This window comes from Phyllopteryx taeniolatus, chromosome 5 (genome assembly GCF_024500385.1).
Source record: "Phyllopteryx taeniolatus isolate TA_2022b chromosome 5, UOR_Ptae_1.2, whole genome shotgun sequence".
NCBI lineage: Eukaryota > Metazoa > Chordata > Actinopteri > Syngnathiformes > Syngnathidae > Phyllopteryx > Phyllopteryx taeniolatus.
Window position 1 is genome coordinate 21,888,643 of NC_084506.1, and position 24,021 is coordinate 21,912,663.

General features: G+C 40.7%; 1 protein-coding gene and 1 long non-coding RNA gene across 4 annotated transcripts; one reads left to right on the top strand and one right to left on the bottom strand.

Annotated features, from left to right (window-relative positions):
• Nucleotides 1-397: 397 nt before the first annotated feature.
• On the bottom strand, nucleotides 398-22,890 carry LOC133478117 (periphilin-1-like). Of its 3 annotated transcripts, none has more exons than XM_061773744.1 (10): nucleotides 22,765-22,890; nucleotides 22,402-22,457; nucleotides 22,106-22,179; nucleotides 18,313-18,534; nucleotides 18,099-18,160; nucleotides 15,648-15,704; nucleotides 15,355-15,497; nucleotides 10,320-10,396; nucleotides 9,822-10,214; nucleotides 398-2,334 (listed from the first exon to the last, which is right to left on the bottom strand). In XM_061773744.1, coding segments are annotated over exons 2-10 (1,224 nt in total). In that variant the 5' UTR covers nucleotides 22,403-22,457; nucleotides 22,765-22,890; the 3' UTR covers nucleotides 398-2,139. The 3 variants fall into 3 exon arrangements, with proteins under 3 accessions (XP_061629728.1, XP_061629730.1, XP_061629729.1); XM_061773746.1 differs by having other exon boundaries at nucleotides 9,822-10,145; nucleotides 22,765-22,889; XM_061773745.1 differs by having other exon boundaries at nucleotides 22,709-22,767.
• On the top strand, nucleotides 12,959-13,980 carry LOC133478118 (uncharacterized). Its single transcript, XR_009788585.1, has 3 exons — nucleotides 12,959-13,331; nucleotides 13,611-13,667; nucleotides 13,759-13,980. It is a non-coding gene; the product is annotated as an uncharacterized LOC133478118 (long non-coding RNA).
• Nucleotides 22,891-24,021: the final 1,131 nt, after the last annotated feature.

Sequence of the window (24,021 nt, forward strand, 5' to 3'; positions counted from 1 at the left end):
AGTAAAAATGAAAAGTAGTGAAGAAAAAAATTCAATCAAGATGAAACTATTTGAATCTGAAATATTTATTATATTTCAATTAAAATAATACACAGATGTATATTCTAAAATAACATCGCTAAAGCAGCTCACACAGTATGACCATTATTGGTGTTTTGATTGGATCAACAATAGTGTTGAAGTCATTAATTACACATGATGCACAACAGTTGCTCTTGGATGATGAATCCAACTTTTTTTTTCTACTTTTGGTTAGTCGGGATATATAGTGGGTTAACCACTGACCACCTACAAGCTTCAGAGTGTTTTCAAGAAATTACATGAAAGGTTCATCACTACACTGTGTTGAAAATGCATTTTGCACAACATGAACACTGTCTTAATTAGGGCTGAACGATTTAGAAGACAAATCAAATATTTTATTTAAGTTTGTTATCTTCGGCATTATTCACTAAATGCAAGAAATAAATGATTCCATGAGCAACATTAAATTGGATACAATCAACATATAAACAACTCTTTCCATTTTTCTGGCCTAAATGTTCTGATGAATTGATAACTTCTTTATTTTAACATTGAATTGGAAAAAGAAAAACCTTCAATCACAGCAGAATATGGACTAATTTAACATCAAGCCTTGTAAACTACCAACCTTGTAAGCATGTACTGATGTTTGCCAGTAGCACGCTGTCTGTGACAGCTGAGGAGGATGTAGTAAAGAAAGTGGAGGGTGACAAGTGTGATGTTTCTCTTTACCAAGATGTGAATATTAATCATAGATGCAAATATTAAAGCAGTCCAAATGGTAAACTATATTAAACATTGATTAATGTTTATATATAATGTTATCAATTACAGTAAAAGTGTTAAGCTAATTCATTTGTTAGATCATAATCTTCAAGGACTATCTAGCTAAGGGAAAGGGAGACTTTTCTCAAATTCACACCTTTGTTGATAAACATTCAAAATCTTTGGTGGTAAATATTCACTGGATGGAGGAGCATATAAAAATGGTTATGTCCAGTCACTAGTATTAATCTCTCTTATAATTGTAACAGATTTCAAAAGCAGGACAAAGTGGTCTAAATACCGTACATACAGTAGTCACCCCTTGTAAAAATTGAAGAAGAAAAAAAAGTTTTTGTGGATGTGGACAGCCCTGTGAAAGGGTTTGCATCCGGCTTCCAAATGACTAGCTACGCCACTGTGCCAAGCCAGCCACGGCCAGCCCACTTAACCAAACTGTGACAGCGTAGCCGTGGCTTTTGTGTTGATGAAGACAGCTAGCTGCAGGATGAACATTAACACTTCAAAAGGTACCTCATGGTTATATGCTTCAATTTGTTGTTGAGCAAGGGCCTGCCCGCCTGCGGGCTCCTCTTTATCAATCGATTGCGAGGGACTCGTGGCTGCTCGGCTTGCCGCAGATTTAAAAGCCTGTGAGTCTGTCTGTCCTGCTTGGAGGAAAAACTCAACTTGCCGTCAGTAGCGGCTAGAGGGAAATCTAAGATAGCCATAGAATTACAAACCATATGGTAGACGTTTTTACAGCACATGAATATCTGCCACGTTAACTCATATTTGACATGAACGTTTTTTGTTTTTTTAAATCGCAGCCTCCACGATTTGAAAATTGCATTCTATTACATTGCGATGTTGGTTTGAATTCGATTAATCGTTCGGCCCTAGTTTTAATCACTACGGCAAGGCACTCCAAATTGAGACACAATTTGACGTAACCCTCAAATACATCAGATTTCTGCTAATTACAGTGCAATACTTCTGTATAATAATATAAGAAAAGGTTCCTGAATTAGCTTTTGTTAGACCATCCTAAACATTTATTGGCAAGATAAAAAACAGTTGTACCTTCACCAGTAAAATATTTGGGTTTTCATACAACCATTTTCACTGCACTTGACAAACAACACTATCAGTTTAACTGTTCGAATGGAGTCTGAAACAATAGATTTGTTAAGTGGAAAAGTGCAGGAACTTTATATACTGTATCTTATTAAAAACAAAAACAGATTAAATTATCAATGATATTAACCAAGTAAAAACACACTTCATTCCCCTGGAAGAATGTGATTAAAAGAAAAACTAGTTAAAAAAAAAAAAAAAAAAACGATGTCCACATTAAGCTGTAGTGTCCGACAACTCCAATGCCTCATCGAGTTCTTTCACATAGTGCCTGAGGGCAGCAAAGCAGTTCTGTTTCATCTCCGACAAGTTTGCATTCAGAGCACCATGAAGAAGATTCTCCAAAGTGGGCTCCTTGGATACCAGCATTTTCACCACCGTGACGAATGTCTCGCAATCCTGTCTGTAATGCTGCACACAAAAACAAAACAAAACAAAAAAAAACACTGTTGTAAACAAAAGAATATTCCTAATATAATGGGGGGGAGGGGTGTCAGGTGCCAGGGGGTGGCTGGATAAGGGGGAAATGAAACAGAGTTGGCTAAGATACCTTGAATTGGTCTTTCAAGAGCACAATTACATATGGTCAGTGAAATGTACAGAATATGCACAATTATTTTACCAACTAACTCTAGATTTTACATTTTAAGTTGAAGGAGGGTTGGAAAATGTAATGGCCATGGGCCAACAAGAAAAATAATTTGATTGGCCCTCCATCCCCCAAAAAAGTTATTTGTCAGGCGAAGGATCTTGAGTTTTTCATGCGTCCCGCCATGCTGAACATGTCTAGCAAATTTGGTGTCATTGAGAGAAACTGGTGATTTTAAAATTTTATGTTTATGTATAAGCAGAAGTGGCAAATGCACTCACACTCTGTACTTAAGATAATTATGTTAAAACATTTATTTTTTTATTTTTTTTAAAACACTGCTGAAAGTAAAAGTACTGATTCAACTTCTGTACATTAAAAAAGTACAGACTCTTAAATTTAAAAGTAAAACATTTACTGTCAAATAAATACCTGTGATTTAAAAAAAATAACTTCTCTCCTCACAAAATTGTTTCCCTCTTCTGTTAGCTTACAGGGCTCGTATTCAGAAGAAAGGAAAGAAAAAAAACTTCACGTTAAGTGCCAAATAGCTGGTTTTGCCTTTACTTTAATGCTATGGAAACGTGCTCCCATAGCTTTGCTAACGTTGGGAACTAAGTAACAAATGATGCTAAATTAGCTACTGGCTACAATTGGAAAAAAAACTGCTTACTAGTATGCATTTTTTTCAGGTTAGATTAAGAGGTTTTTGAACACCAGAAACATGATTTGTAATCATTTTTGTAGTCAACAAAAACAAACAATTCTCTTAAGGCCATGGATGGGAAATAGCTTGCTTCTCTGAATCTGTTGCATCATCATCGTTAATACTCCCTGGTTCAGGTTCCTCCATGTCACAGCTGTCTCTGTTTTTTTCCACCTTATAAGACCCCCAAGATCTCAATCAAAATCTCAAATGCAGTTGACTTTACCTCTCTCTATCTTTTACTTTTTTGTGCGTTTGGTTTTACAGTGAACTTCAACTGGAGTGTCAATAAACGACTAAGCAAGCAACATTCACTCTTACTTACTGCTTGCTACTTTCTTAGCACCTTAGCGACCCGTTACTGTGATCATGTGGGCTCTGTCTTGGAAAGTCTGATCAGATATGGCATGGCAATACAGTTCCGCTCACTCAATGATATATAAATCTATGATTGTAAAACTAGTCAATTGGGCCATGAAGGTGGTAGGGGGATAAAAAAAAAATCATCCATACAATCAATATTTTATTATTAAAAAAAAAAGAAAGTCAAGCTGGCCAACAGATTATTAGAGAATCCTCCTCATGTCCTGTACTCAAGAGTACGAGTTATCGTCACCAAGGAGACACTACGGAGAGACCAGCTACAGAAGTTTATGCTATAAACGCTCCTTCCTCCCAACATCTATCTCACAACAACAGAGAAAACACGGGGTCCCAAATAATTGTTGCATGGAGGGATGTGATCAACATTGTCTGATATTATTATTTATTACTCGGTTTTATGGCTTTTACTCTACTAAACTGTTATTGTTGTGCCAGTTATTTTATTGGATGCATTGTGTTCTTATTGTTGCCATTGTTTTATCTCAAGCACATTTTAACATTATTATCAGCGGCTCTATTATGTCTGCTTGCAGTGACTGCAGTTTGTCTGAGCGTTCAAATCCAATTTCACTGTGGGACAATAAAGGTCATCTTAATCTTGAACAAGCCTAATATTATGACAAAGTACAGACTACAGAGTACAGATACCCGATTTCAAAAGTAGGGAGTAAAAGTTGTCAGAAAAAATAAATACTCAACTAGATCTAAAAATCTACTTAGAATTTCAACTTTGTTACTTCGCACCACCGTGTCTAAGTGCACAGTGAGGAAAACAACGAGGCAGGTAGTGTCTAGCAGCTGTTTAAATGCAAGTGTTGCTCGTGTATAGGGTGAACTTTATGAACTATTCTTGCTAAAGCGGCGTATTCCACGAAACAGGTGTGTGAACGCGTTCATGTGAGCGCAGTTGAGGCGAATGTCGGCCCGTAACAAAACGAGAACGCAAGGTGTCAAACGTATTTCAGCCTGCTGTGCCATTCTTTCACACCACATTGTAACAAGCTCTCACATCCCTCGCGGACTTTAGTGCCGACCTAAAGTGGCTGTTAAGTTCTTTGTAGGTGTCCCAGGTGCAAGCTCACATCATCTTTATCACCTGAGAGAAATAGAAAAGGCTTAATGGGGGACCATACATGGATTTTAGGGCCACACCAGCCAGGCAAGGGGGCAGGCCGGGACAGCCAGGTCCTCCAGGGTTGACTTAAAGCAGTCCAGATCACCTTTGCCCCTTGAAGGTCTCTCGGGCTGACAGAATGTATCTCCGCTGCTTACCTGCTTTTCACCAAACCAAACCAGACAGTTTTCTATTAAAAGATATATTTACTTCCCAAAACATCTATAGATTGCGTCTGTGTGGCTTAAGCATCAAAACTTAAGTGCGAGCGGGGTGTTCTAATTTTTGTTGTCAGTGGTTTAGACAATAATGGCTTTGTGTCGAGTTATTTTGAGGACACTAAACTGACACTAGGCGGCACGGTGAGCGACTGGTTAGGGCGTCAGCCTCACAGTTCTGAGGACCCGGGTTCAATCCCCGGCCCCGACTGTGTGGAGTTTGCATGTTCTCCCCGTGCCTGCGTGGGTTTTCTCCGGGCACTCCGGTTTCCTCCCACATTACCAAAAACATGCATTAATTGGAGATTCTAAATTGCCCGTAGGTGTGACTGTGAGTGCAAATGGTTGTTTCTTTGTATGTGCCCTGTGATTGGCTGGCAACCAGTTTAGGGTGTACCCCGCCTCCTGCCCGATGACAGTTGGGATAGGCTCGAGCACGCCCGCGACCCTAGTGAGGAGAAGCGGCTCAGAAAATGGATGGATGGATGGATGGATAACCTGACACTATTATAATAGCTGTAAACTGACTAACTTACATTGAAACTGTCAAAACATAAAATATTTACAAAAATTTACTCACTTTGTGCGATACTTTACACAGGAAATTATGTGAAAAAAGCAGGATTGCATTCAAAGCAGTAAGGCTGGTGTTGCCACTTAAAGTTAATGTTGCATGTTTTTATATATTAACTTTGCACATTTGTGAGACGAGAATGATAAAATGTGATATGCATACAGTGCATTTGTGACAAAGGTCGATGGTGTGAAGATTGGGTTTTATGTTTTTAAGTTCTGATCAATAGCCGTGGATAGCTTTCAATTTTTACGATTGGATGACAGTAGAGCATGTTAAAATTTTACTGCCCGTACAGTTAATAAATATTTTATGAAGGTCACAGCTTGAGCCTGGAATTTCTTTATCCATTTTTCCCATGGGAATACTTAAAATCCGAACAAATCATAGGTTGACCATCTTCCTAGAATGGATTGTGGTCAACCTTAGAGGTTCCACAAGATGTTCTGACAGCAAAGGCGTCACAAAAACTCTAAAACACCAGACACCACATAATCGCTTAGGATAATCTTTTAGAAACATCCCATAATCGAGGATTTGCTGACTTTGATCGAAAGGGGCAAAAATGTTCAAATTCAGCCCAATTTTCAATCTGTGTACCCCAACTCCCCAGAAAAGAAACCAACATTGTGCAAGCTCCAGGCTGTAGATACCTAAACTTCTATGTTTCTGTCTGCTAATGTTAATTCTCCAGCTGAACTAGCTACAGCATGTTCATAAAGACGTTGAATTAGCCCATTCCTGCATACCAAGCTTTTATTCGTTTTCACGCAGGAGGGAAACTACAGTATGGAAAATAATGGTAGGATACAGAGTTTATTACAGCTATAAGCGCAACTGGAATACTTGTCGTTCTCTCTACACCTTTGTGCTCACAGACGAGTCAGCCGCAAAAGACAGAAATACCCCAGACTGTGGGATGCGTTTGATCCGCATAATGACAGTCCTCAGCGCCAAGAAGTACATACAAAACTTACTGTGTGTGCAACCACATCTTGGGATGATTGTTTCTAGTATCATTTTTAACAGTGTTTAACATGACACAACTGAAAGCTCAGGTGGCATTTCAATTACCTCTTCCCGGAAGAATTCTCCTCGCATTTACCTAAAACAAGTACAGTGGAACCCCCGAAGTGGAAAGGGCCCAAAGTGGTACAACTTGGGCAGGACAAATATGCCTCAAAGGACCAAAAAAGCTTGCATGATTTAACAAGCTGCTAGCAGATGTCCATTCAGCTCAGTGGCCATCGAAATGATCAACTGTATTGTTAGTGTACTTTGGCTTTTGGTTGGACACCAAAGGTTACCAGTGAGGGGAAAAGAGGAAAAGCTTCAAGGTCTCATGGCACTGAATTTTTAAAAAATATTTTATTATAATCTTTGATGTCATTTTATCGGGTTTGCAAGATCATTTGGGTTGGAAATGCCCAGGATGCCGTTTTTCAAGCTATTCTAGTTGGTCTTTTAGGCCTGGCAGATGATAACGCTAGATTTCTCTTTAGTATTCAATTTGTAAAATAGGCTTTGCACTGATTGGATCGCTGTTTACCTTAATTTGAATATGGCATACAACCACAGCAGTAGCGTACACACCGAACATGTCTTCGCTTCTATAACCGACAGCTGTAAACACGTAGTACTTACCAGATATGCCAAATTCCTCGTTCATCATTCTCGAGGCCGGCTACCCAGAAATCGCGAAAATAGTCTGTCTTCCTCCCACTTTCCAAAAACATGCATGTAGGTGTGAATATTGAGGGTGAATGGTTGTTTGTTGGTATGTGCCCTGCAATAGGCTGGCGACCACTCCAGGATGTACCCCTTAAATCTGATGGGATTGGCTCCAGTTCACATGCGACCCTGATGAGGACTATTGAAAATGGATGGATGGTCTTGGAAGTCAACCAGCCCTGCAGACTTTGAAGGTTCCACTGTATTATTTGGGGACATGAGACTCACTCTAATTATATCTGACTGATGACCTATTTCAAAAGGGTCTTCAGATTTAATGTTCACAAATCATGTTCAATCCACAGTTTGGTGCTTGGAAGCTTGGGGAAAAAAGGGGGAGGGATAGGGCCTCAAAATTGAGTATGACATCATATGCTTCCTCTTGATGGGACATGTGAGTGTGGATTTACTTGCAAAAACAGAAGTGATTATTTTTTACCTATATGTTTTAAGAAAGCATTGGATCGAGGTTCTCCACTTTATAAAACCCTTAAACCCGATACTATGGGGCCACACAGGTTGGAAGCCCCAAAAAGAGCACTGACACGAAGGGGAGGAGCCTTTAAAAAAGTAGGCTTTAACCCAAATCGGATGTTTGTGGAGGTCCAAATTGTGAACATACTCAGGAGTGTGCACAGGGATAGCAAAAAAAAAAAAAGGGGGGGGGGGGGGGGTATGGAAGTTGGGGCCCTAAGATTACACATACGGCCCTCACATGTGGGACTCAAAGGAGGCAGGCGGGGGTCCTGCATAACAAGCATTCTAATTGAGGGCTGGTATACATTAGGCAATATTAAAAGCCGCCTGCTAAGCCAACATCTCAAAGAACGGCTAATTGTGAAAAAGGATACGTTTCATCAGTAGAGTTCTCTGAGGAATCACTCGCTAATTCTGAATGGATATTTTAAGAGTTGCTATCTTGTATGATCACTTCTGTGGTCCATTATCTTCACTTACCATCTATGACATTATGAAAGAGGTATTTGGAAGGAGGTCTTAAAATGTTTTATTATGCCAGGCATGTTTATGGGTATGATGTACAGTATTTGTTTAGGGTTTAATGACTGTTTCTTAACCCCAGAATCCCCACAGAAACACTGATCGGTATCAGAGCACAAAAAAAGAAGTTAATGAACTGGATGACCTAAACTGCTTTAAGTTCTAGGAATAGAAATGAGGAACGTATGGTTTCTTCAATGCAAAATGAAGGCTTATTTTACAAGTTACCCACCAGATTTGCCCACAATCTGATCCGTACAGCTCGGAGGCAGATGTTCCCGTAAAGGCACCGGAGAGCTCCTGCCTCCCACCCCTCGTCTGTGGCAGCGCTGGGAAATGGGGGGTTAAGCATGTGGGAGCTAATGCCAAAAGACGTACCACACTGTGGGTGGGCCGCCCTGACATCCCGTGGGCCAATTCCTGCCCTGCTTTAACAGGAACAGATAAGTGGCACATACTATAGCGAAGAGGGACTTAAGGGCGGGAAAAGATAGTGTGATGGCAAATAGCAGGGCTTCGTAACCTGCTTACTCGTATTTTGAAACAGAAACGTGTTGTGGCCTGGGGGGATTTGTGTACTGTACACCTTTTTTTGCTTTGACTTTAGGCACCAAGATGATCGTACTCACAGCAACCACACAGACTCTTACATGTATCTTACTAGAACTGGGTGAAACCATTAGCAACTTTTGTCAAGCATTTGACACTAAAAGCACTGTAAATCCATCATGATTGTTGTGAATTTTTCTAGTGCAGCAGCAACGACAATGTTTTCATTTAGAAACGGACCTGTAACACTGCAAAGTATGGTATAGTGCAGTATAGTAATTTCTACAGCAGAGGTCCTTAACCGGCAGACTGCAATCCGGACTGGCACCTTTCTACATACGGTTGTAGATCTATTATTGGATTATAGTACTTTGACATTGTAATTTAACCACCACACCATTTTGGGTATATACAGTATTTTGCGCACAGACTTCCAGTAAACTGGGCATTATACCATTATCTGGTCATCACGCCCCAGCACATGAATTACAACTCCACCCATGTTACATAACTAAGCCAATCACATCGAAGGAGCTTGTGTTAGCAACAGGCCAGCGGTGAGAAGTCCAAAAAAGCTAGCGTGAGGGTAAACAGCAAAAGAAAAGGGAGCTAAAGGTTTTTGGTCGTTAATTAGTTACCAGTGTTTATAGTCATAATAGTTGAATCACGAAAGAAAATAGCAACTCAAAATTCTCACACTGCAAGATTCCCTGTTCAAAAAGACTTTATGCAACAAATATTTAAGATTTGTTTTATTACTCCTTCTAGTTAAGTGATAAACCCCCCAACAAATTTATAATTGGTGACTGGTTTATAATGTTACGTTAGACTTGACTATGATATTCTGGACCTCGGCTGGAAGAAATGTCCCTCAACTAGACCACTTTATAGACAAATTGAATAGTGTACGCCAATAGTATGGACCTATTTGATAGCACAGGCCGACATCCCCATGGAAAAACACTATTATCTTGTACGGGCCCTATAGTAAAGAATAATATAATATGGGATTTTTCCTCATGGAACAACTTTACCTTCTCAATTTCCAGAGCTTTGGCTTTAATGGCTTCCGACCGCCGGGCCTTTAATTCTTCATCTTGGGTCGTCTCGGGCTCCATGCTAGGAGGAGCAGCTGCCGCTGTTGCGGCCGGCGCCGCCTCCTCCTCCTCCGCCGCCGCCTCCTCCTCCTCCGCCGCCGCCACCTCCTCCTCCGCCGCCGCCGCCGCCTCCTCCGCCACCGCCTCCTCCTCCGCCACCGCCTCCTCCGCCACCGCCTCCTCCGCTGCCTCCTCCTCCGCCGCCGCCTCCGCCACCTCCTCCGCCACCTCCTCCTCCGGTACAGAATCAGTGGCTTTTTCCTGGTAGAGCAAAGGTCGAGGGTCAGCGGTGAGGTCACCAGGTTTAGAAACTGGTTCTGATTTCAAAGCCTTTCCAAACGCAAAAAGAGACAACTCTTTAACCAGTATTGAGCACGCCACATGTCGACAGTTAGCGGAACACCGACAAGTCCATCAAGAGAAAATATTTGTTACCTTTGTTGATGAAGACTCTTGAGGAGGTTCCTCTGCAGGGACACTCGGAGATGGGGTTGGAACAGCAACAGGCTTATCTATTTAAAGAAAAAAACTAATTAGAAACTGGAGGACAACGTTTGGTTGTGTGGTTTAACTTTAGGAAACAGCCATTGGCTCTAGCCCAGTGGTTCTCAAACGTTTGACACCAAGTACCAGCTAAAACAATTTTTGGCCCTCCAAGTAAGGTTTTATTCCTAAAAAGTACTTTTAATGTCATTGTAAGTCACAGTAACATTATGCAGTTTGAACAACGCTGCACTTAAATATAGAATTTTTTTTTTTTATAAATGCAAATGTACTACAAAATTAAATACAACTGTACATAAACACTGATTCTTTCGAGTACCACGAGAGAAACCACATATCATAATTGGTACTCGTATCACACTAAGAATGACTGAGTGAAGGTAAAACCGTCGCTCGATCATCTATCCATCCATTTTCCGTAACCCTCATATGGGTGGTGGGTGAGCTGTTGCCAAAATGTGGGGTGCACCCTATACTGGTCGGCAGTCAATTGCAGAGGTAAGACTATTAATTACTATAACTTAAGTCACCAAATTGTAGCATGTAGTCACCAGGTAGGCCAAAATGCCACAAGTGATTGGGATGTTTCACTACAAACCTTGCAAATCAAATATAATGTCATCGTTTAAAAATGGCGGCTCACTATCAGATGATGTCCCAGCATGCCTAACGCCGTTGTATAGTTGTTAAAGTGCTGTTTTATGTCAATTAGTCACCAAATACCATAAATAGTTGTAATAATGTGCCTCTTTATAGAGCTTATATGCGTTCATCCTCCATCTGTAGCCTTTGCTGTGTTTTAACTATTTTTAAAATTATTATCTTCCACCAGGAGTGAACGTGTACATGACCTCTCTGGCTTTCACTACGTGGCGCAAGCCGGTTGATCTGCCAATGATCACATGCGAGGTGGAAAATACCTCCATAAAGCCACAGTGTCAAAAGCAAACACGAGGGTGCATCAGAGCATAAATACTTAAACATTTCAATGGAAATTTCTAACTTTTACTATACCCATGTATAATACGCAGTATTGACTTTTGAAGATTTTTTTTTTGGGGGGGAATGCACATTATAGTTGAGAAATTACAATATTAGTTATATTACTCAAAGTATTGACAAAACTCATTTTCTATTGTGTTTTACATGTAAAAGACATTGCATTTCAAATAAAAGTTCAAAAATATAAACGCAAGATCCATTTTCGGTACTTACTACTGGGGGGCTGGTTTACTCCACGAAAAAAAAAAAGTGAACTGTTAATGTACATGTAGAGGTGGTCCTGTATGAAACAGAGTTGTCTTACACCAGAAATTAGGGTTACAACGGCTACTACAACTTCAATATGTTTATTTTTTTTTATTCCAATCCATTCCTCTTTTGCTGTGTGTCAGAATTTAAATAAGCTTTCAGATTTGATGGTTAAGTGACAGACTTTCCCAAAAAGTGTTATAATGTTCTTTCAGAATTGTGGGAATGAAACTGCGTTACAATGTACAAAAGAGTGAAATTGATCTTGCCTGGCTGAGGGCTTAGCACCCCTAAACCTTTGGCCCTAGAATCACCCCTGGAATTTAATCATCGCCCCTTGTGAGCATAAACGCAACTAGTTGGCACACAAAAATCACCAGAACCCCATTTTAGCATGCTTTACTGGCCTAATTAGTGGTCCAGATGGAGGTGGGTGTTTTCTCGCTGGTTTACTGCCTCTTCAAAGGTTGTACAACAAAGAACTACATTTGCAGCACATAAATATGCTTGCACAGCTCAGAAATCAAAGCAAAGAAATTTGTCTTAGTCTAATGACATTTACCATGTTGACTAGATTGAAACCATCTTTTCTAAACCACAGAGCACTTTTTGGAAGTACACGGTGAAATGATGACTCCAAAGTGATCCCTATGACATCGTAGTGCCACAAGGTAAACTACTTTCTCACTAAGGAGGTCAGACTGTGAAGCCAGAGCCAATAAAGCATTGCTTTCCTCCCTCCCACTAAACTTACAAAAAAGTGCATGTGATGGCATTACACGGCTTGTCTGGAAACAGATGCTTCAACGTGAACGGCGTCATCTCATTGGACGGTTCAATTATAAACATTTCCCAAAAAACAAACCATTTGGAAGCACAACATATTGGAAAAAAAATGTTTTAATTAGACAATAAATATACCATTAAACTGATGCATTCCACTCTGTGTGTAATTGGTTTTACTGGACTTGCGGAAGGATTCCTATTAGTGTGGGTTCTGTACAACAGATACATGCATCAGCAATAAGTCAAAGGGTATGGATACAGAATTTTTTCACGTTGGAAATGAAAGTACGATTCCTGAACTACAAAAGTCAACGTTTAACTCATTCCTTGCCAATGCCGTCCAAAGACGTCATTCAGCATCCATCTAGTTCCTGCCAATGCCGTCTAAAGAAGTCAATGGCGTTTTTTAACAGGATGGGTAGGGGAGGGTCTTGTGCAGTTTTGTGTGTGATTGTCAAGCCTCTGGATAACTGTAATGAGGAATGGCACCATGTAGAGGGCAACAATGCCTTGAGGTGAACGTCCCTCCCTCAGATTGAAGAAGAGGAAGAATAAGAAGGAGGCGGGGTGCAAGAGACAATAAGAGAAGGCAAACATAGCAGAAAAGAGAGAAGACAAAATGAGGTGGGGGGGTAAATCAACAAAAAAAAGCTTTCCTGCGACCGACAGGAATGACGCCTTACATCATGCAAGGGAATAAAGGATGACGCACCGAGCCGATCGCTTTGTTGGAAAGCTATTGCGCAAAATGCCGGCCCATACATATGGCGAAATGCTCTCGGCCGCTTGCCGCCTGATCATCTGCCGATCAGGATTTGAGTAAATGGGATCTGGAATCGCAGTGAGTGAACTCCGTCTGGATAGCCAGCCGAGCTTCATCCCGAAATTCCTCAGACAAAAACGAAGGTAAATCGTTCGCAGCTCGCATTAATTGCATTTAGCGAGCAAACATGCTCCTTCAATCCGTTACATAAAAACATAATTTAGTCCCACTTGTTCACATTACAATGTAACATCTGTTGCCAGTATTGATTTGAATTTTCCATTTCGTCCATCTTGAATGCAACACCCGCGAGTCGAACATCTTTTACGATTGTGGCGAAAAAAAGTAGTTTACCCTTGCAAAACACGTCATCAATAAAACATATTCTCTAGTAAACGTATGTAATTTTTTAAAACTTACAGGTTATGCATCCAGCAGGCGTTCGACTCCTATTCCAGTACACAATGCAAACAAAAAAGGTAAGTGAAACCTTTTTTTTCCTCCACATCCCACGACAGCAATTTCAACAATGTATTTTTATTGTAATAGTTACATTTCTAAACTGCACAGGTTGTGCTTCAAGCAGCAGTACAGACTGGTTTCAAGGAGAATGACAATCACACAAGATCCCATTCACTGCCATCGAAGAATAAAATCCATGTTTGGATAAAACTTTGCTAGATTTTACGCACAAGGTAATAAAAACAAGGCTTTACACGATCAGGATTTTTGGAGCCTATCACCGTGTTTAAAAAACCAATAACCGATCACAAGATGGAGGAATGTGTCTATTTAAATGACCTATTCATTTATTGTATATACTTGTGTACTTAATTGCACAATTGAAGAGCATGAGGAGAAAAAAGTGTGGGAGACCCATTTGGTCATGCATTTTTTGTCTAGTATAAATTCTGTCCAGTTATACTTGTAAATAAATTATTTTTCTGTCAAAAGTACTTTCTCATTGTTGTGTTATGTTCAGATGTTTTGAGATTTTCGCAAAAGAAAAAAATATTGGTGTCAAAGTCATTGTTCTGCTTGATGCATCTGCGTTCACAAAAAGGCTGTTTTCAGAAACAGATTTGGCTGAAAGTAGCCTATATGTGATTGCTGATTACTAAAGAACGGTATAAACAAGAGACATTTTTTTTCTGATGAAAGAAGAGAGTCTGATCTTTCTTTTCGTGGTTTTGGTGTTTACATCATCATAGTATAAAATATTCTGTGGAGCTTGAAAAATCAGTGAAATTGCTCAAAAATGCCTGGCAGTCTCGGGGTTCCCTGCTCAGGAAACGGCTGGCAGTGAATGAGTTAATACTGCCATCAAACAGAAAATAGCAGCTAATGATGACTATGTGTGGGGTTATGAGCCCTGTGTCTTGAAGCACACAAACCCGCACCAATTTTTAAACATCGGGTTGCTTCAAAACTGGTTATCGTCAGGTTTCACGTCACAATGGGGAAGGAGTCTCTGGCTCAGTCCAACTCCATGTTGACCGCTTAAAAAAGGATTTGCTAAATATTGAACATTTACAGTTGTTGGGGCCGAACATTTCCTGATCAGATTGGGGGGAGTGAGAGGGGAGAATTTATATTAAAAAAATAAAAATAAAAAAATATATTGTTTTAAATAAATAAAAAAAATCAACTCTAAACACACACCACACCATGGAACAATTAATTGGTCAGGATTATCTTTAGAGAAATCCGCTAATCAGGCATTTGCCGAAGGGGGAATGAGCCTGAAATTGTGTGTGTGTGTGTGCCTCACTTCTTTGCCATCACTGGTACAATTCTGTGGTGACATCATACAAAAACTTGAGTTAATCCATTCAAGATGAAGTTTTACGAGATTTATTGACGTTTTACCCAACGTCAAAAACGATGATGGTTGGAACTATAGGTTTCGTTTGACTGTAGTGGTATATTTTTCCACATTTCGCTTGAACTCCAAACTGATCAGAATCAGAATCATCTTTATTTGCCAAGTATGTCCAAAACACACAAGGAATTCTTGGGGTGTTCAGCTTTGGAGGTTCCACTGTACTGCAATCGCATAATTAGAACTTTTAATTAGATTTGACCTGAACAGTGGCGCTTGGCGGCAACATGGCTATTTCAAATCCATCACTGAGAAGTTCAAGATCGACATAAATAAAGGCTTACTCTTTTGAGGGTGTGCAGAGCCTTTGGCCGACTCGGGAGAGACGTTCTTTTTGGCAGTTGGTTGACTTTTCCTCTTCCCAGATGAGTGATCCCAGTCCCCTTTTACGTTCTGCGAGTGCCTAAAGTGATTATGGTCTTCTCGACTGAAACGACCCACAGCCCGGTTAAGTCAATAAGGTGCAATTTTGTATCTGTGCATCATAGCAGACAAACTTTTATAGAACCAAATAAAACCCAAGACTTGGTACCATCCCCAAGGATCATAATGTTTTCACTTAAGAGCACTGACTTACTTTTGAGAGTGGCCTCGACCCCTGTTATTAAAATATGGACCGGGTCGGCCGTTTTTCCTGAAAAACAGAAAAAACGGTTACAAATTTTTTGCTGCCAAAGAAAGGTCAGGCCAGAAGGATGATAACGTTAATTCAAATCTCTCTGTATTCATCATTACGGGTTTAGGAGGGAAAGTGGATAATGGTTGGGCAATGAAAAGTAACTGGTAGAAGGAAAAACCACAGAGACTTAAATTCAGAGCCAGTGAGGCACATTGATCAATTTGTGGAATTGGCAATTTTCCACTTTTGGCCCTAGGAACACGTAAAAAGACCAATTTTGAACTCTTCATCGTCTGTCCTCAATTGAAGGCACTGTTTAATTAAACCTAAATATGGAGCTTAAGTCACAACGCACTGTCACCGGATTTGTGGCAACCCCACTTCAGCGCATTATTCAACCACTGAAAGTTGACAAAGCCATTGCACCACATTAGGCCTGTGTCCAGATGTTTTGGTTTGAATGTGGATCGACCCACCCCAAATACAATGAACCCATCCATCTATTTTCTATACTGTTTGTCCTCACTAGGGTGGCGGGTAAGCTAGAGCCTGTTCTAGGTGACTTTGGACAAGAGGTGGGGTACACCCTGGAATGGTTGCCAGCCAATTTCAGGGCAGACAAACAGGCAATCACAATCACATCCACACCTATGGGAAATTCATTAATAAATCCTGATGGGAAATTTTGTTTTGAAACCCCGACAAATTTAGAAGTCGACCAGCATCGCTGAGGGGATTGTGTTCTACTTTTGAGGTTCACGTTCAAAGATAAATGTCGGCGTGGTCCAAGAGATTGTTGTTGTAGTGAATGACTCGTGAGTCATGTTACACTTCTATTTGTGTCCAACAACAGCACAATCTTCAGGTTGCTTCCTAATTGGCTATCAATCCTTCTGTTTTACATTACAGTCACAGAGAAGACTTTGGAATGAATGAACTATAATTTTAAAAAATTATTGAGTTAAGATAGGAACGAGTGGCTTCTTTGTTAAATTTTCACGTATTTCCTATTCTTTCTCTGTCACAATACATGATGTATGCGCAGCTGCAAAGGTTACTGATAGCAACTGATTGGCAGCTGTCAATCACTTTAAACACACCACATGAGAATTGCTCAGGATGACATTTTGGAGAGATCCGATGATTGGGCCTTTGCTGACTTTGATCACAAGAGGGGAAACGCTCCAATTCGGCCTGATAGGGGTTTGCCACTTTATTCGAGTTGCAATAAGACGACACTTAAAATTTTAAACCTTAAAGCACCTGAACACACTTTTTTTGCAGAAAGATTATATTTGAAAATATCTGCGCAACTAAAAAGGGAGTGGTCTGGCTGTTTTCACCACTACGGTGAGGTAAAGGGTGGGAGTGGGGGTTCTTTGACAGAATGAGTAGACACTAGTGCCCTTTGTCCCCCATTCTAGCCTGGTATGACTCCTAGAAAAGGAGACTGCCAGTGGTGGGGGGCCCATAAACTGCTGGTATGTTGAAGCTGCCGAGGTGATAAGTGTGTGTCTTGATATTGGGGTTACAACAGCTGGACTTAGCGACTCTGTCTGGGGTTAAGCCTTGGGGTTTATGAACAGTAGAGTTGCAAAAAAAATGTTTCCAAATATATTTTCCATAAGGGTTTTTCTATTTTTACAGTGAAGTATTAGGGAGTCATTAAGTTGGAGGGGTGAAATGTAGGACCAATCAATGTAGCATAATTTTGTACCTCTACATACACAAGCTGTTAAACAACCCTTTTCAATTATACAGGATGTTTGAAAACTCCCTGTGCAGTTATATTTTTAATGAACAAACATGTTTCAATACAGCCTACAAGAGGTACGTACCTACAGTACCACGCATTCTACATTGGAACATGCCAGACAGATCATTTTGAATCTAGAATACATATTCTACCCCTGTACTCCTCATTGAAACATGTTTATGAATGAAAATACAAGTGCCGTGACTTTCGGAACCCTGCATCAAAATCATACTAAAACCAGCCCCAGAAGGCTATATCTGTCCCTTATTTTAATACCGTTCTTAAAAGAGAGAGCCCTGGCTCCCTCTAGTGCACTTTTTGCTTAATTGCAGTTCATTTACTGAAGCAGCAGGCAGACCAAGGCCAGACTATCCTTATTTGGATGTGTAAATGTCCAACTTCATAGATAATCGCCTCCTGCTATGCTGTATTTCTGCATATAATCTTGTCAGGTTTCATGCATTATTCAAAAAGAAAGTAAAAGGAAAGTTGTCACCTTAACATTAAAAAAATCCAGGATTATATTCTGTGTATAGTACGCGCCGTTTTGCAAAAATAATCGTGATTATCATTTTGGCCATAATCGTGCAGCCCTAAATGACTGTGATTAAAGTAAATCATTCAAATACTGTAAAACATTTTACATAAATCACCTTGAGCGTATCTGATGCCTCAAATCATCTCTGTCATAACGTGGACGTTGATAGGGTGGCTCCTAAGAGAGAAGGGGGGGGGGGACAAAAAACAACAACTAAAGTAATAGCCTGAGAGGGCAACGGTAATGTGTTCTCTGCATTACCATAGTGTATAGATCTTCTGAATTGACTAGAATTATGATTGGCTTCAGACATCCTGGTCCTGCATTACCTGATGGTGGAGTGAGGAGTTTCTGTTGAAATTGCCATAATTGGGGTTTTCGTCGTAATATCGATCTGGTAGGTAATTATCATCCCTGGGACATTCTTCGCCACGATAGCATGGGTCGTCATCAAACCACCGGCCATCTTCATATCCTCTGTTATAGTCCCCCCTTGCAGAATGGATGGGAGTCCTCCTTTCAACAATGTTGACCACTCGATGCACTGTCACCTAAAAAAAAATAATAATAATTAAAAAATATAATAATAATAAAAATATATAAAAAAAACATTGCATGAGTTCATTTCTTGCCCAACGATTCATTAATTAATTTGTTTAACATAGGCCTGAGTGATTCATAGATTCATTTGAGTTTGTCAGAATGATTTTTTTTCATCATAAAATGAACATTTCCAAAAGGAAATATTTTTATTTGCTTCCATAGTTCAGTGTGTTCCCGTTCTCGCTTGACGTAAAAACATGGCCACGAACAGAGAGGAGCTAGTTTACAAAACAGAGGTAAGTGTTGACAATTTAGCAATTTAGTCACTTTTTTAGTGATTTTTCAAACACCCTGTATCAAATCTTAATAAAACCTGATCCAGAAGACAATGTCGGTCGCTTATTTTAATCCCTTTCCTGAAAGATGGAACCCTGGAACACCAGATGGCAGTATTCCACGTTTCAATAAGACCTCGAGTGGGTGAACCTCTTCCTGAAGCGATGAGCTGGAAAGCCTCAGTGATTTATGGGGCTTCACCTGCACATCACTATGGAATGAAACATGGCCGCTTTGAAATTAACCTCTTTTAGACATCATATCCAGGTCAGAAAGCTCTTATGCTGTCACATAGATTTAAGCCAAGAGACAGAATTAAGCAAAGACTCCTAAGACAGATCTCTTTTGGAGACAAAAACTTCAGAACACATTGTAGGGAAACATCGGTTCTGCATATAAAAATAATGACAGACCATAGGTTCCATCCATCCATCAATCCATTTTCTACCGCTGATCCGAGGTCGGGTCGCGGGGGCAGTAGCTTTAGCAGGGAGGCCCAGACTTCCCTCTCCCCAGCCACTTCATCCAGCTCTTCCGGGGGGAGGTGTTCCCAGGCCAGCCGAAAGATGATGTCTCTCCAGCGTGTCCTGGGTCGTCCCCGGGGTGTCCTCCCAGTGGGACATGCCCTGAACACCTCACCAGGGAGGCGTCCGGGAGGCATCCGAATCAGATGCCCCAGCCACCTCATCTGGCTTCTCTCGATGTGGAGCAGAAGATCTACTCTGAGATCCTCCCGGATGACCGAGCTTCTCACCCTCTCTATAAGGGAGAGCCTGGACACCCTGCGGAGGAAACTCATTTCGGCCGCTTGTATCTTGTTCTTTCGGTCACGACCCACAGCTCGTGACCATAAGTGAGGGTAGGAACGTAGATGATCTTTACCACAACGGACCGATACAAAGTCTGCAACACTGCAGACGCTGCACCGAGCCCTCGCAGGCCTGTGTATATAAAATAATTATGAACCGAATTTTCGGCCACTGAAAATTTTTGGCTGAAAATGGCCCAATGACCGAAATACTTTTGCCACCTAAATAAACCAGCCGAAGCAGGATGTAGTTATGACCAATAATTTTCATTTCGGTGCAACACTAACAGGGTCTAAAATCATGCAAAATAAGGCCCGCCATTGAGCTGCAGGACTGTGTGGGCGTGTCTGCTGAAGGCATTGGAGACGAGCCCTTAACCTCATCAATCAAATACGCTATGTGCTCAAGTGTCTGTAGTAGACTTTACACCGATTTTATCGGGCTGATCGGTATCGGTCGATATTTAGCATTTTATGCTGATCGGCTTTAATGTCATAATTCGCCGATCCGATCAAAAAGACATTTACTCCGCGTCACCGCATGCACAGTATATTTGAATCCAAAAGCTAGTTTATTTTTAGCCTTGTCGCGTGTCTTTTGATGTAGTATTGGAAATATCTGACGACCAATAAAGTTATAAAATAAAAAATTATAATATTATAATGTTTTTTTTTGTTTTTTTTTTTAAAGTCAGCGGCGGTGTGGAATAGACAACACGTCTGGAACAGACAACACATAATGCCCGGATCAAACTACAAGACAAATTTGCTTTTTCACGATTGCACTGTCAGACTAATGCAATAAAATCTTGTATTCCGATACCACTGCATCCCGTTTTTTACGATCATAGGGCTTTATTATGTCAACTCAAATGCGACTGGATACACTCGTTACCGTGGCGACGACAACAAGAGTGGAGTGAGCAGACTGTATTATCAGGACAAAATGGGGAAAAACGTGTTGGTGGTCACCGGTGCTCAGGACAGGTGAGGACGTTCGTTTAAGGCTTGCTTGAGGTATGTTCACGTACGTTTAATACGATACGGCTCACAAGCAGGCAATAAAATGTTTTGTAGCCTCGCAAGCTAGCGGTAGCACGAACGGTTGGACGTAAACATGCCGCCGTTCTGTCGAATCATGCTCTAAAGTTTCAGTGTGGGTGAAGTCATTTAATTAAAAATAATTTAATTACAGTAAGTTAGCACCCATTATTTCTGTCATGTAATGTTGGTTTGACCTAATTAGAATACACGATCTGACCAGAGCAGTGATTTCCAACCTTTATGGAGCCAAGAAACATATTTTACAATTGAAAAATCTCACGCCACACCACCAAACAAAAATGTCACAAATAGTGGATACATTAATGACTGTATGTACTACCTGCCATCTAATAGAAGACCATTCATTTGTTCTGTTTATCACCGTGCCTCACTGGCATAAATAGCAGAACAAAGATACATTACTTATTGTAAATATAATTTTTTGAGCAATTAAGTAAACAAGTATATACAGTAAATGAACAGGTCATTTAAATAGACACATTCCTCCATCCTGCGATCGGATCGGTGATCGTTTTTTTAAACTCGCTGATCGGTCCCAAAAATCCTATCGTGTAAAGCCTTGTCTGTAGTCAGCTACTTGCTGAATAATGTATGCTGCTGTGTTTCGTTACCAAAAGTTAAATTTCCTGTGATGACGTATTGACGACCCAGCCGAAGTCAAGCGAGCTCCTTAGATTTTTACCTTGTGGGTTAGCGAACGTAATAACTTTTCCTTTAGTGTCTTTGTTGTGTGGATCTACACATGAAACGTGGAGCAAGGCTGGAGTACTGCACGGACCCAACGCCAGCCGCGAGCTCTCTTCCGGGTAATAAGCACTAGCGACTAGTAGCAGCCCACTTCCCAGTAGAGCCGTCGTTTAAAGTTCCTACGGGTGCTTTGAAACGGTCCCCTTCCCCAGTCACACGAGCGAAGAGGAAGTGATTTTACCTGGTTTGCCAAATTTGGTGGAATTATCTGCATAAAGCCAATTATTCATGGAAATTCGCCAATCGTGGCCTGGCTTGGTCCCTGTCCACCACGAATAGCAGGCGTCCACTGCACTTATTAAAAGGTAGTTCTATAATTCACTGTAATTTGCTTGTATCTTGGAACTGATATTGTGTTCATTTTTACTTAGTTTACACAGTTTGATGACTGCACATGGTGTCTGGACGGTACCAATTTACAAATAAACTGAAGCATCCTCCAGGAAACCTCTTGTAAAAAAATGTGAGATTTAGTTTTAACGCCATATCACCCAACCTGAATTTCACCTCCCCAAAACAATTCCCCGTGACTTCCATTGCATAATTGTACATCCCAATTATGCTACCAGAGCCGCACAAGAAAGTTAGGTAAACACAGATACTCAAACCCATTAAAACATTACCTCTCTGGAATCCACTGGCGAGAATTGCTGTTCATAATGGACACGCATAGAGTTCCACCTTGGTCGAAATGCCACTGAGAAAGAGATTATTTGGTAAACAATTAATTTGGTTGTTGGTCAGTTGTGTACAGCCAATGTTATGAAGTAATGCTCGCACATAGCTTAATACTGGATTTATTTGAGATTAATTGAAGACTGAACAGATAAGCGGTATAACTACATAGTCTTTGCATTTACAAATGGTAAGGAATATATGTTGGTTTCAATACGAGCACAATACAAACATATTCACTTACTTTTGGTCGGAATTTACTGCGATATGACCACGATGTATCAACACAGTACGACGAACCTACAAGGAAGCAAAGAGTTTGTCTCGATGAAGTTGCAAATTCAAATTCCCCTATTATCCACAACGAGACCACATTAGCCGCAGTTTAACAAAGACCTGGAAAATTATCACAAAAAAATAAAAACTCTGATATGGCTGAAAGTTGGTGAGTCACCGCCAGCAAAAGCCTATCATTTAACATCTGTTCCCTAGTTAGCATAACATCGCACAAGTCGCAAAACGCGACATGAATAACAAAACTGGCTAATAACCTCAGAAAACTGATCGCCCCTCACCAAACTAAATGCACCTTGTAATGTATGTATACCTTGAGGCCATTTAATCCCCAAATTTAACGATTGACGACGTCGGCGACTTCTTCTTCTTCTTCTTCTTCTTCTTCTTCTTCTTCTTCTTCTTCTTCTTCTTCTTCTTCTACTTTCCTGTATGCTCTGAGTGGCGATTGGCAACCAGAATTCAGGTGTATTACCCCCACCTACCGGACTGGAGAGTGGATCCTAACGTCAGTTAATGATATTATTGACTTCCACTGTTAAAACCTTGGATTAAAGTGCCTTTGATTAACCCCAAATACACTTCAGATGTTCAAGTAGACTTTTTTTTTGTTGTTGTCTGGCCGAAGTCTGATGGTTTTGAGCTAACACTGATTATTTTCAAACTCTTCATAATTCCCTCTAAGGCTCCAGTTCAAGCTGAAGAAAAATAGCCCCAAAGGATGATGCTGCCACCACCATGCTTCACTGCAGGAATGGTGTTCTTTTGGTGATGAGCAGTGTTGTTTGCACCAAACACATCTTTTGGAATTATGGCCAAGAAGTTCAACCTCGGTTTCATCGGACCATAATGCATTTCTCCACTGGCTTTTGTGATAGTTAAGTGTGTTTCTGCAAAATTTTTAAACCAAGGTTGAACTTTTTGAGCCATAGTTCCAAAAGATACAGCATGTCTGGTGCAAACTGTGGCCCTACTTAACGTGAAGGGACTATGAACAGTTTTAAATACCAGTCAGTGTGATGCACATAAAGCATGACGTAAACAACCCATTCTAATCTGTTATATTACTTAGTTATTAATCTCTTTAAAGTAATGATACTAGATTGTATAATATTGAATTCATATAGAGCATAGGTCTCAAACTTAAGGCCCGGGGGCCAGATGCGGACCACCGCATCATTTTATGTGGCCCGCGAAAGCTAATCATGCTCGTCAACTTCCGTGATTTTTACTAAAATCTGTACCCAAATTCCATCCATTCATCCAACCATTTTCTGTACCGCTTATCCTTACTAGGGTCGCGGGCGTGCTGGAGCCTATCCCAGCTATCTTCGGGCGAGAGGCGGGGTACACCCTGAACTGGTTGCCAGCCAATTACAGGGCACATATCAACAAACAAGCATTTGCACTCACATTCACACCTATGCGCAATTTAGAGTTTTCAATTAACCTACCATGCATGTTTTTGGAATGTGGGAGGAAACAGGAGTACCCGGAGAAAACCCACGCAGGCACGGGGAGAAGATGCAAACGCCACACAGGCGGGGCTGGGATTTGAACCCCGGTCCTC

Bases quoted from the DNA above. Each gene is read 5' to 3' on its own strand.
- LOC133478117 (XM_061773744.1), bottom strand. The intron at 15,705-18,098 runs GTGATTTATGTA...TCTGTTTTTCAG, and splicing joins AGGCATCAGATACGCTCAAG to GAAAAACGGCCGACCCGGTC. The intron at 2,335-9,821 runs GTAAAGTTGTTC...TTTTGTGTGCAG, and splicing joins AAGCTCTGGAAATTGAGAAG to CATTACAGACAGGATTGCGA.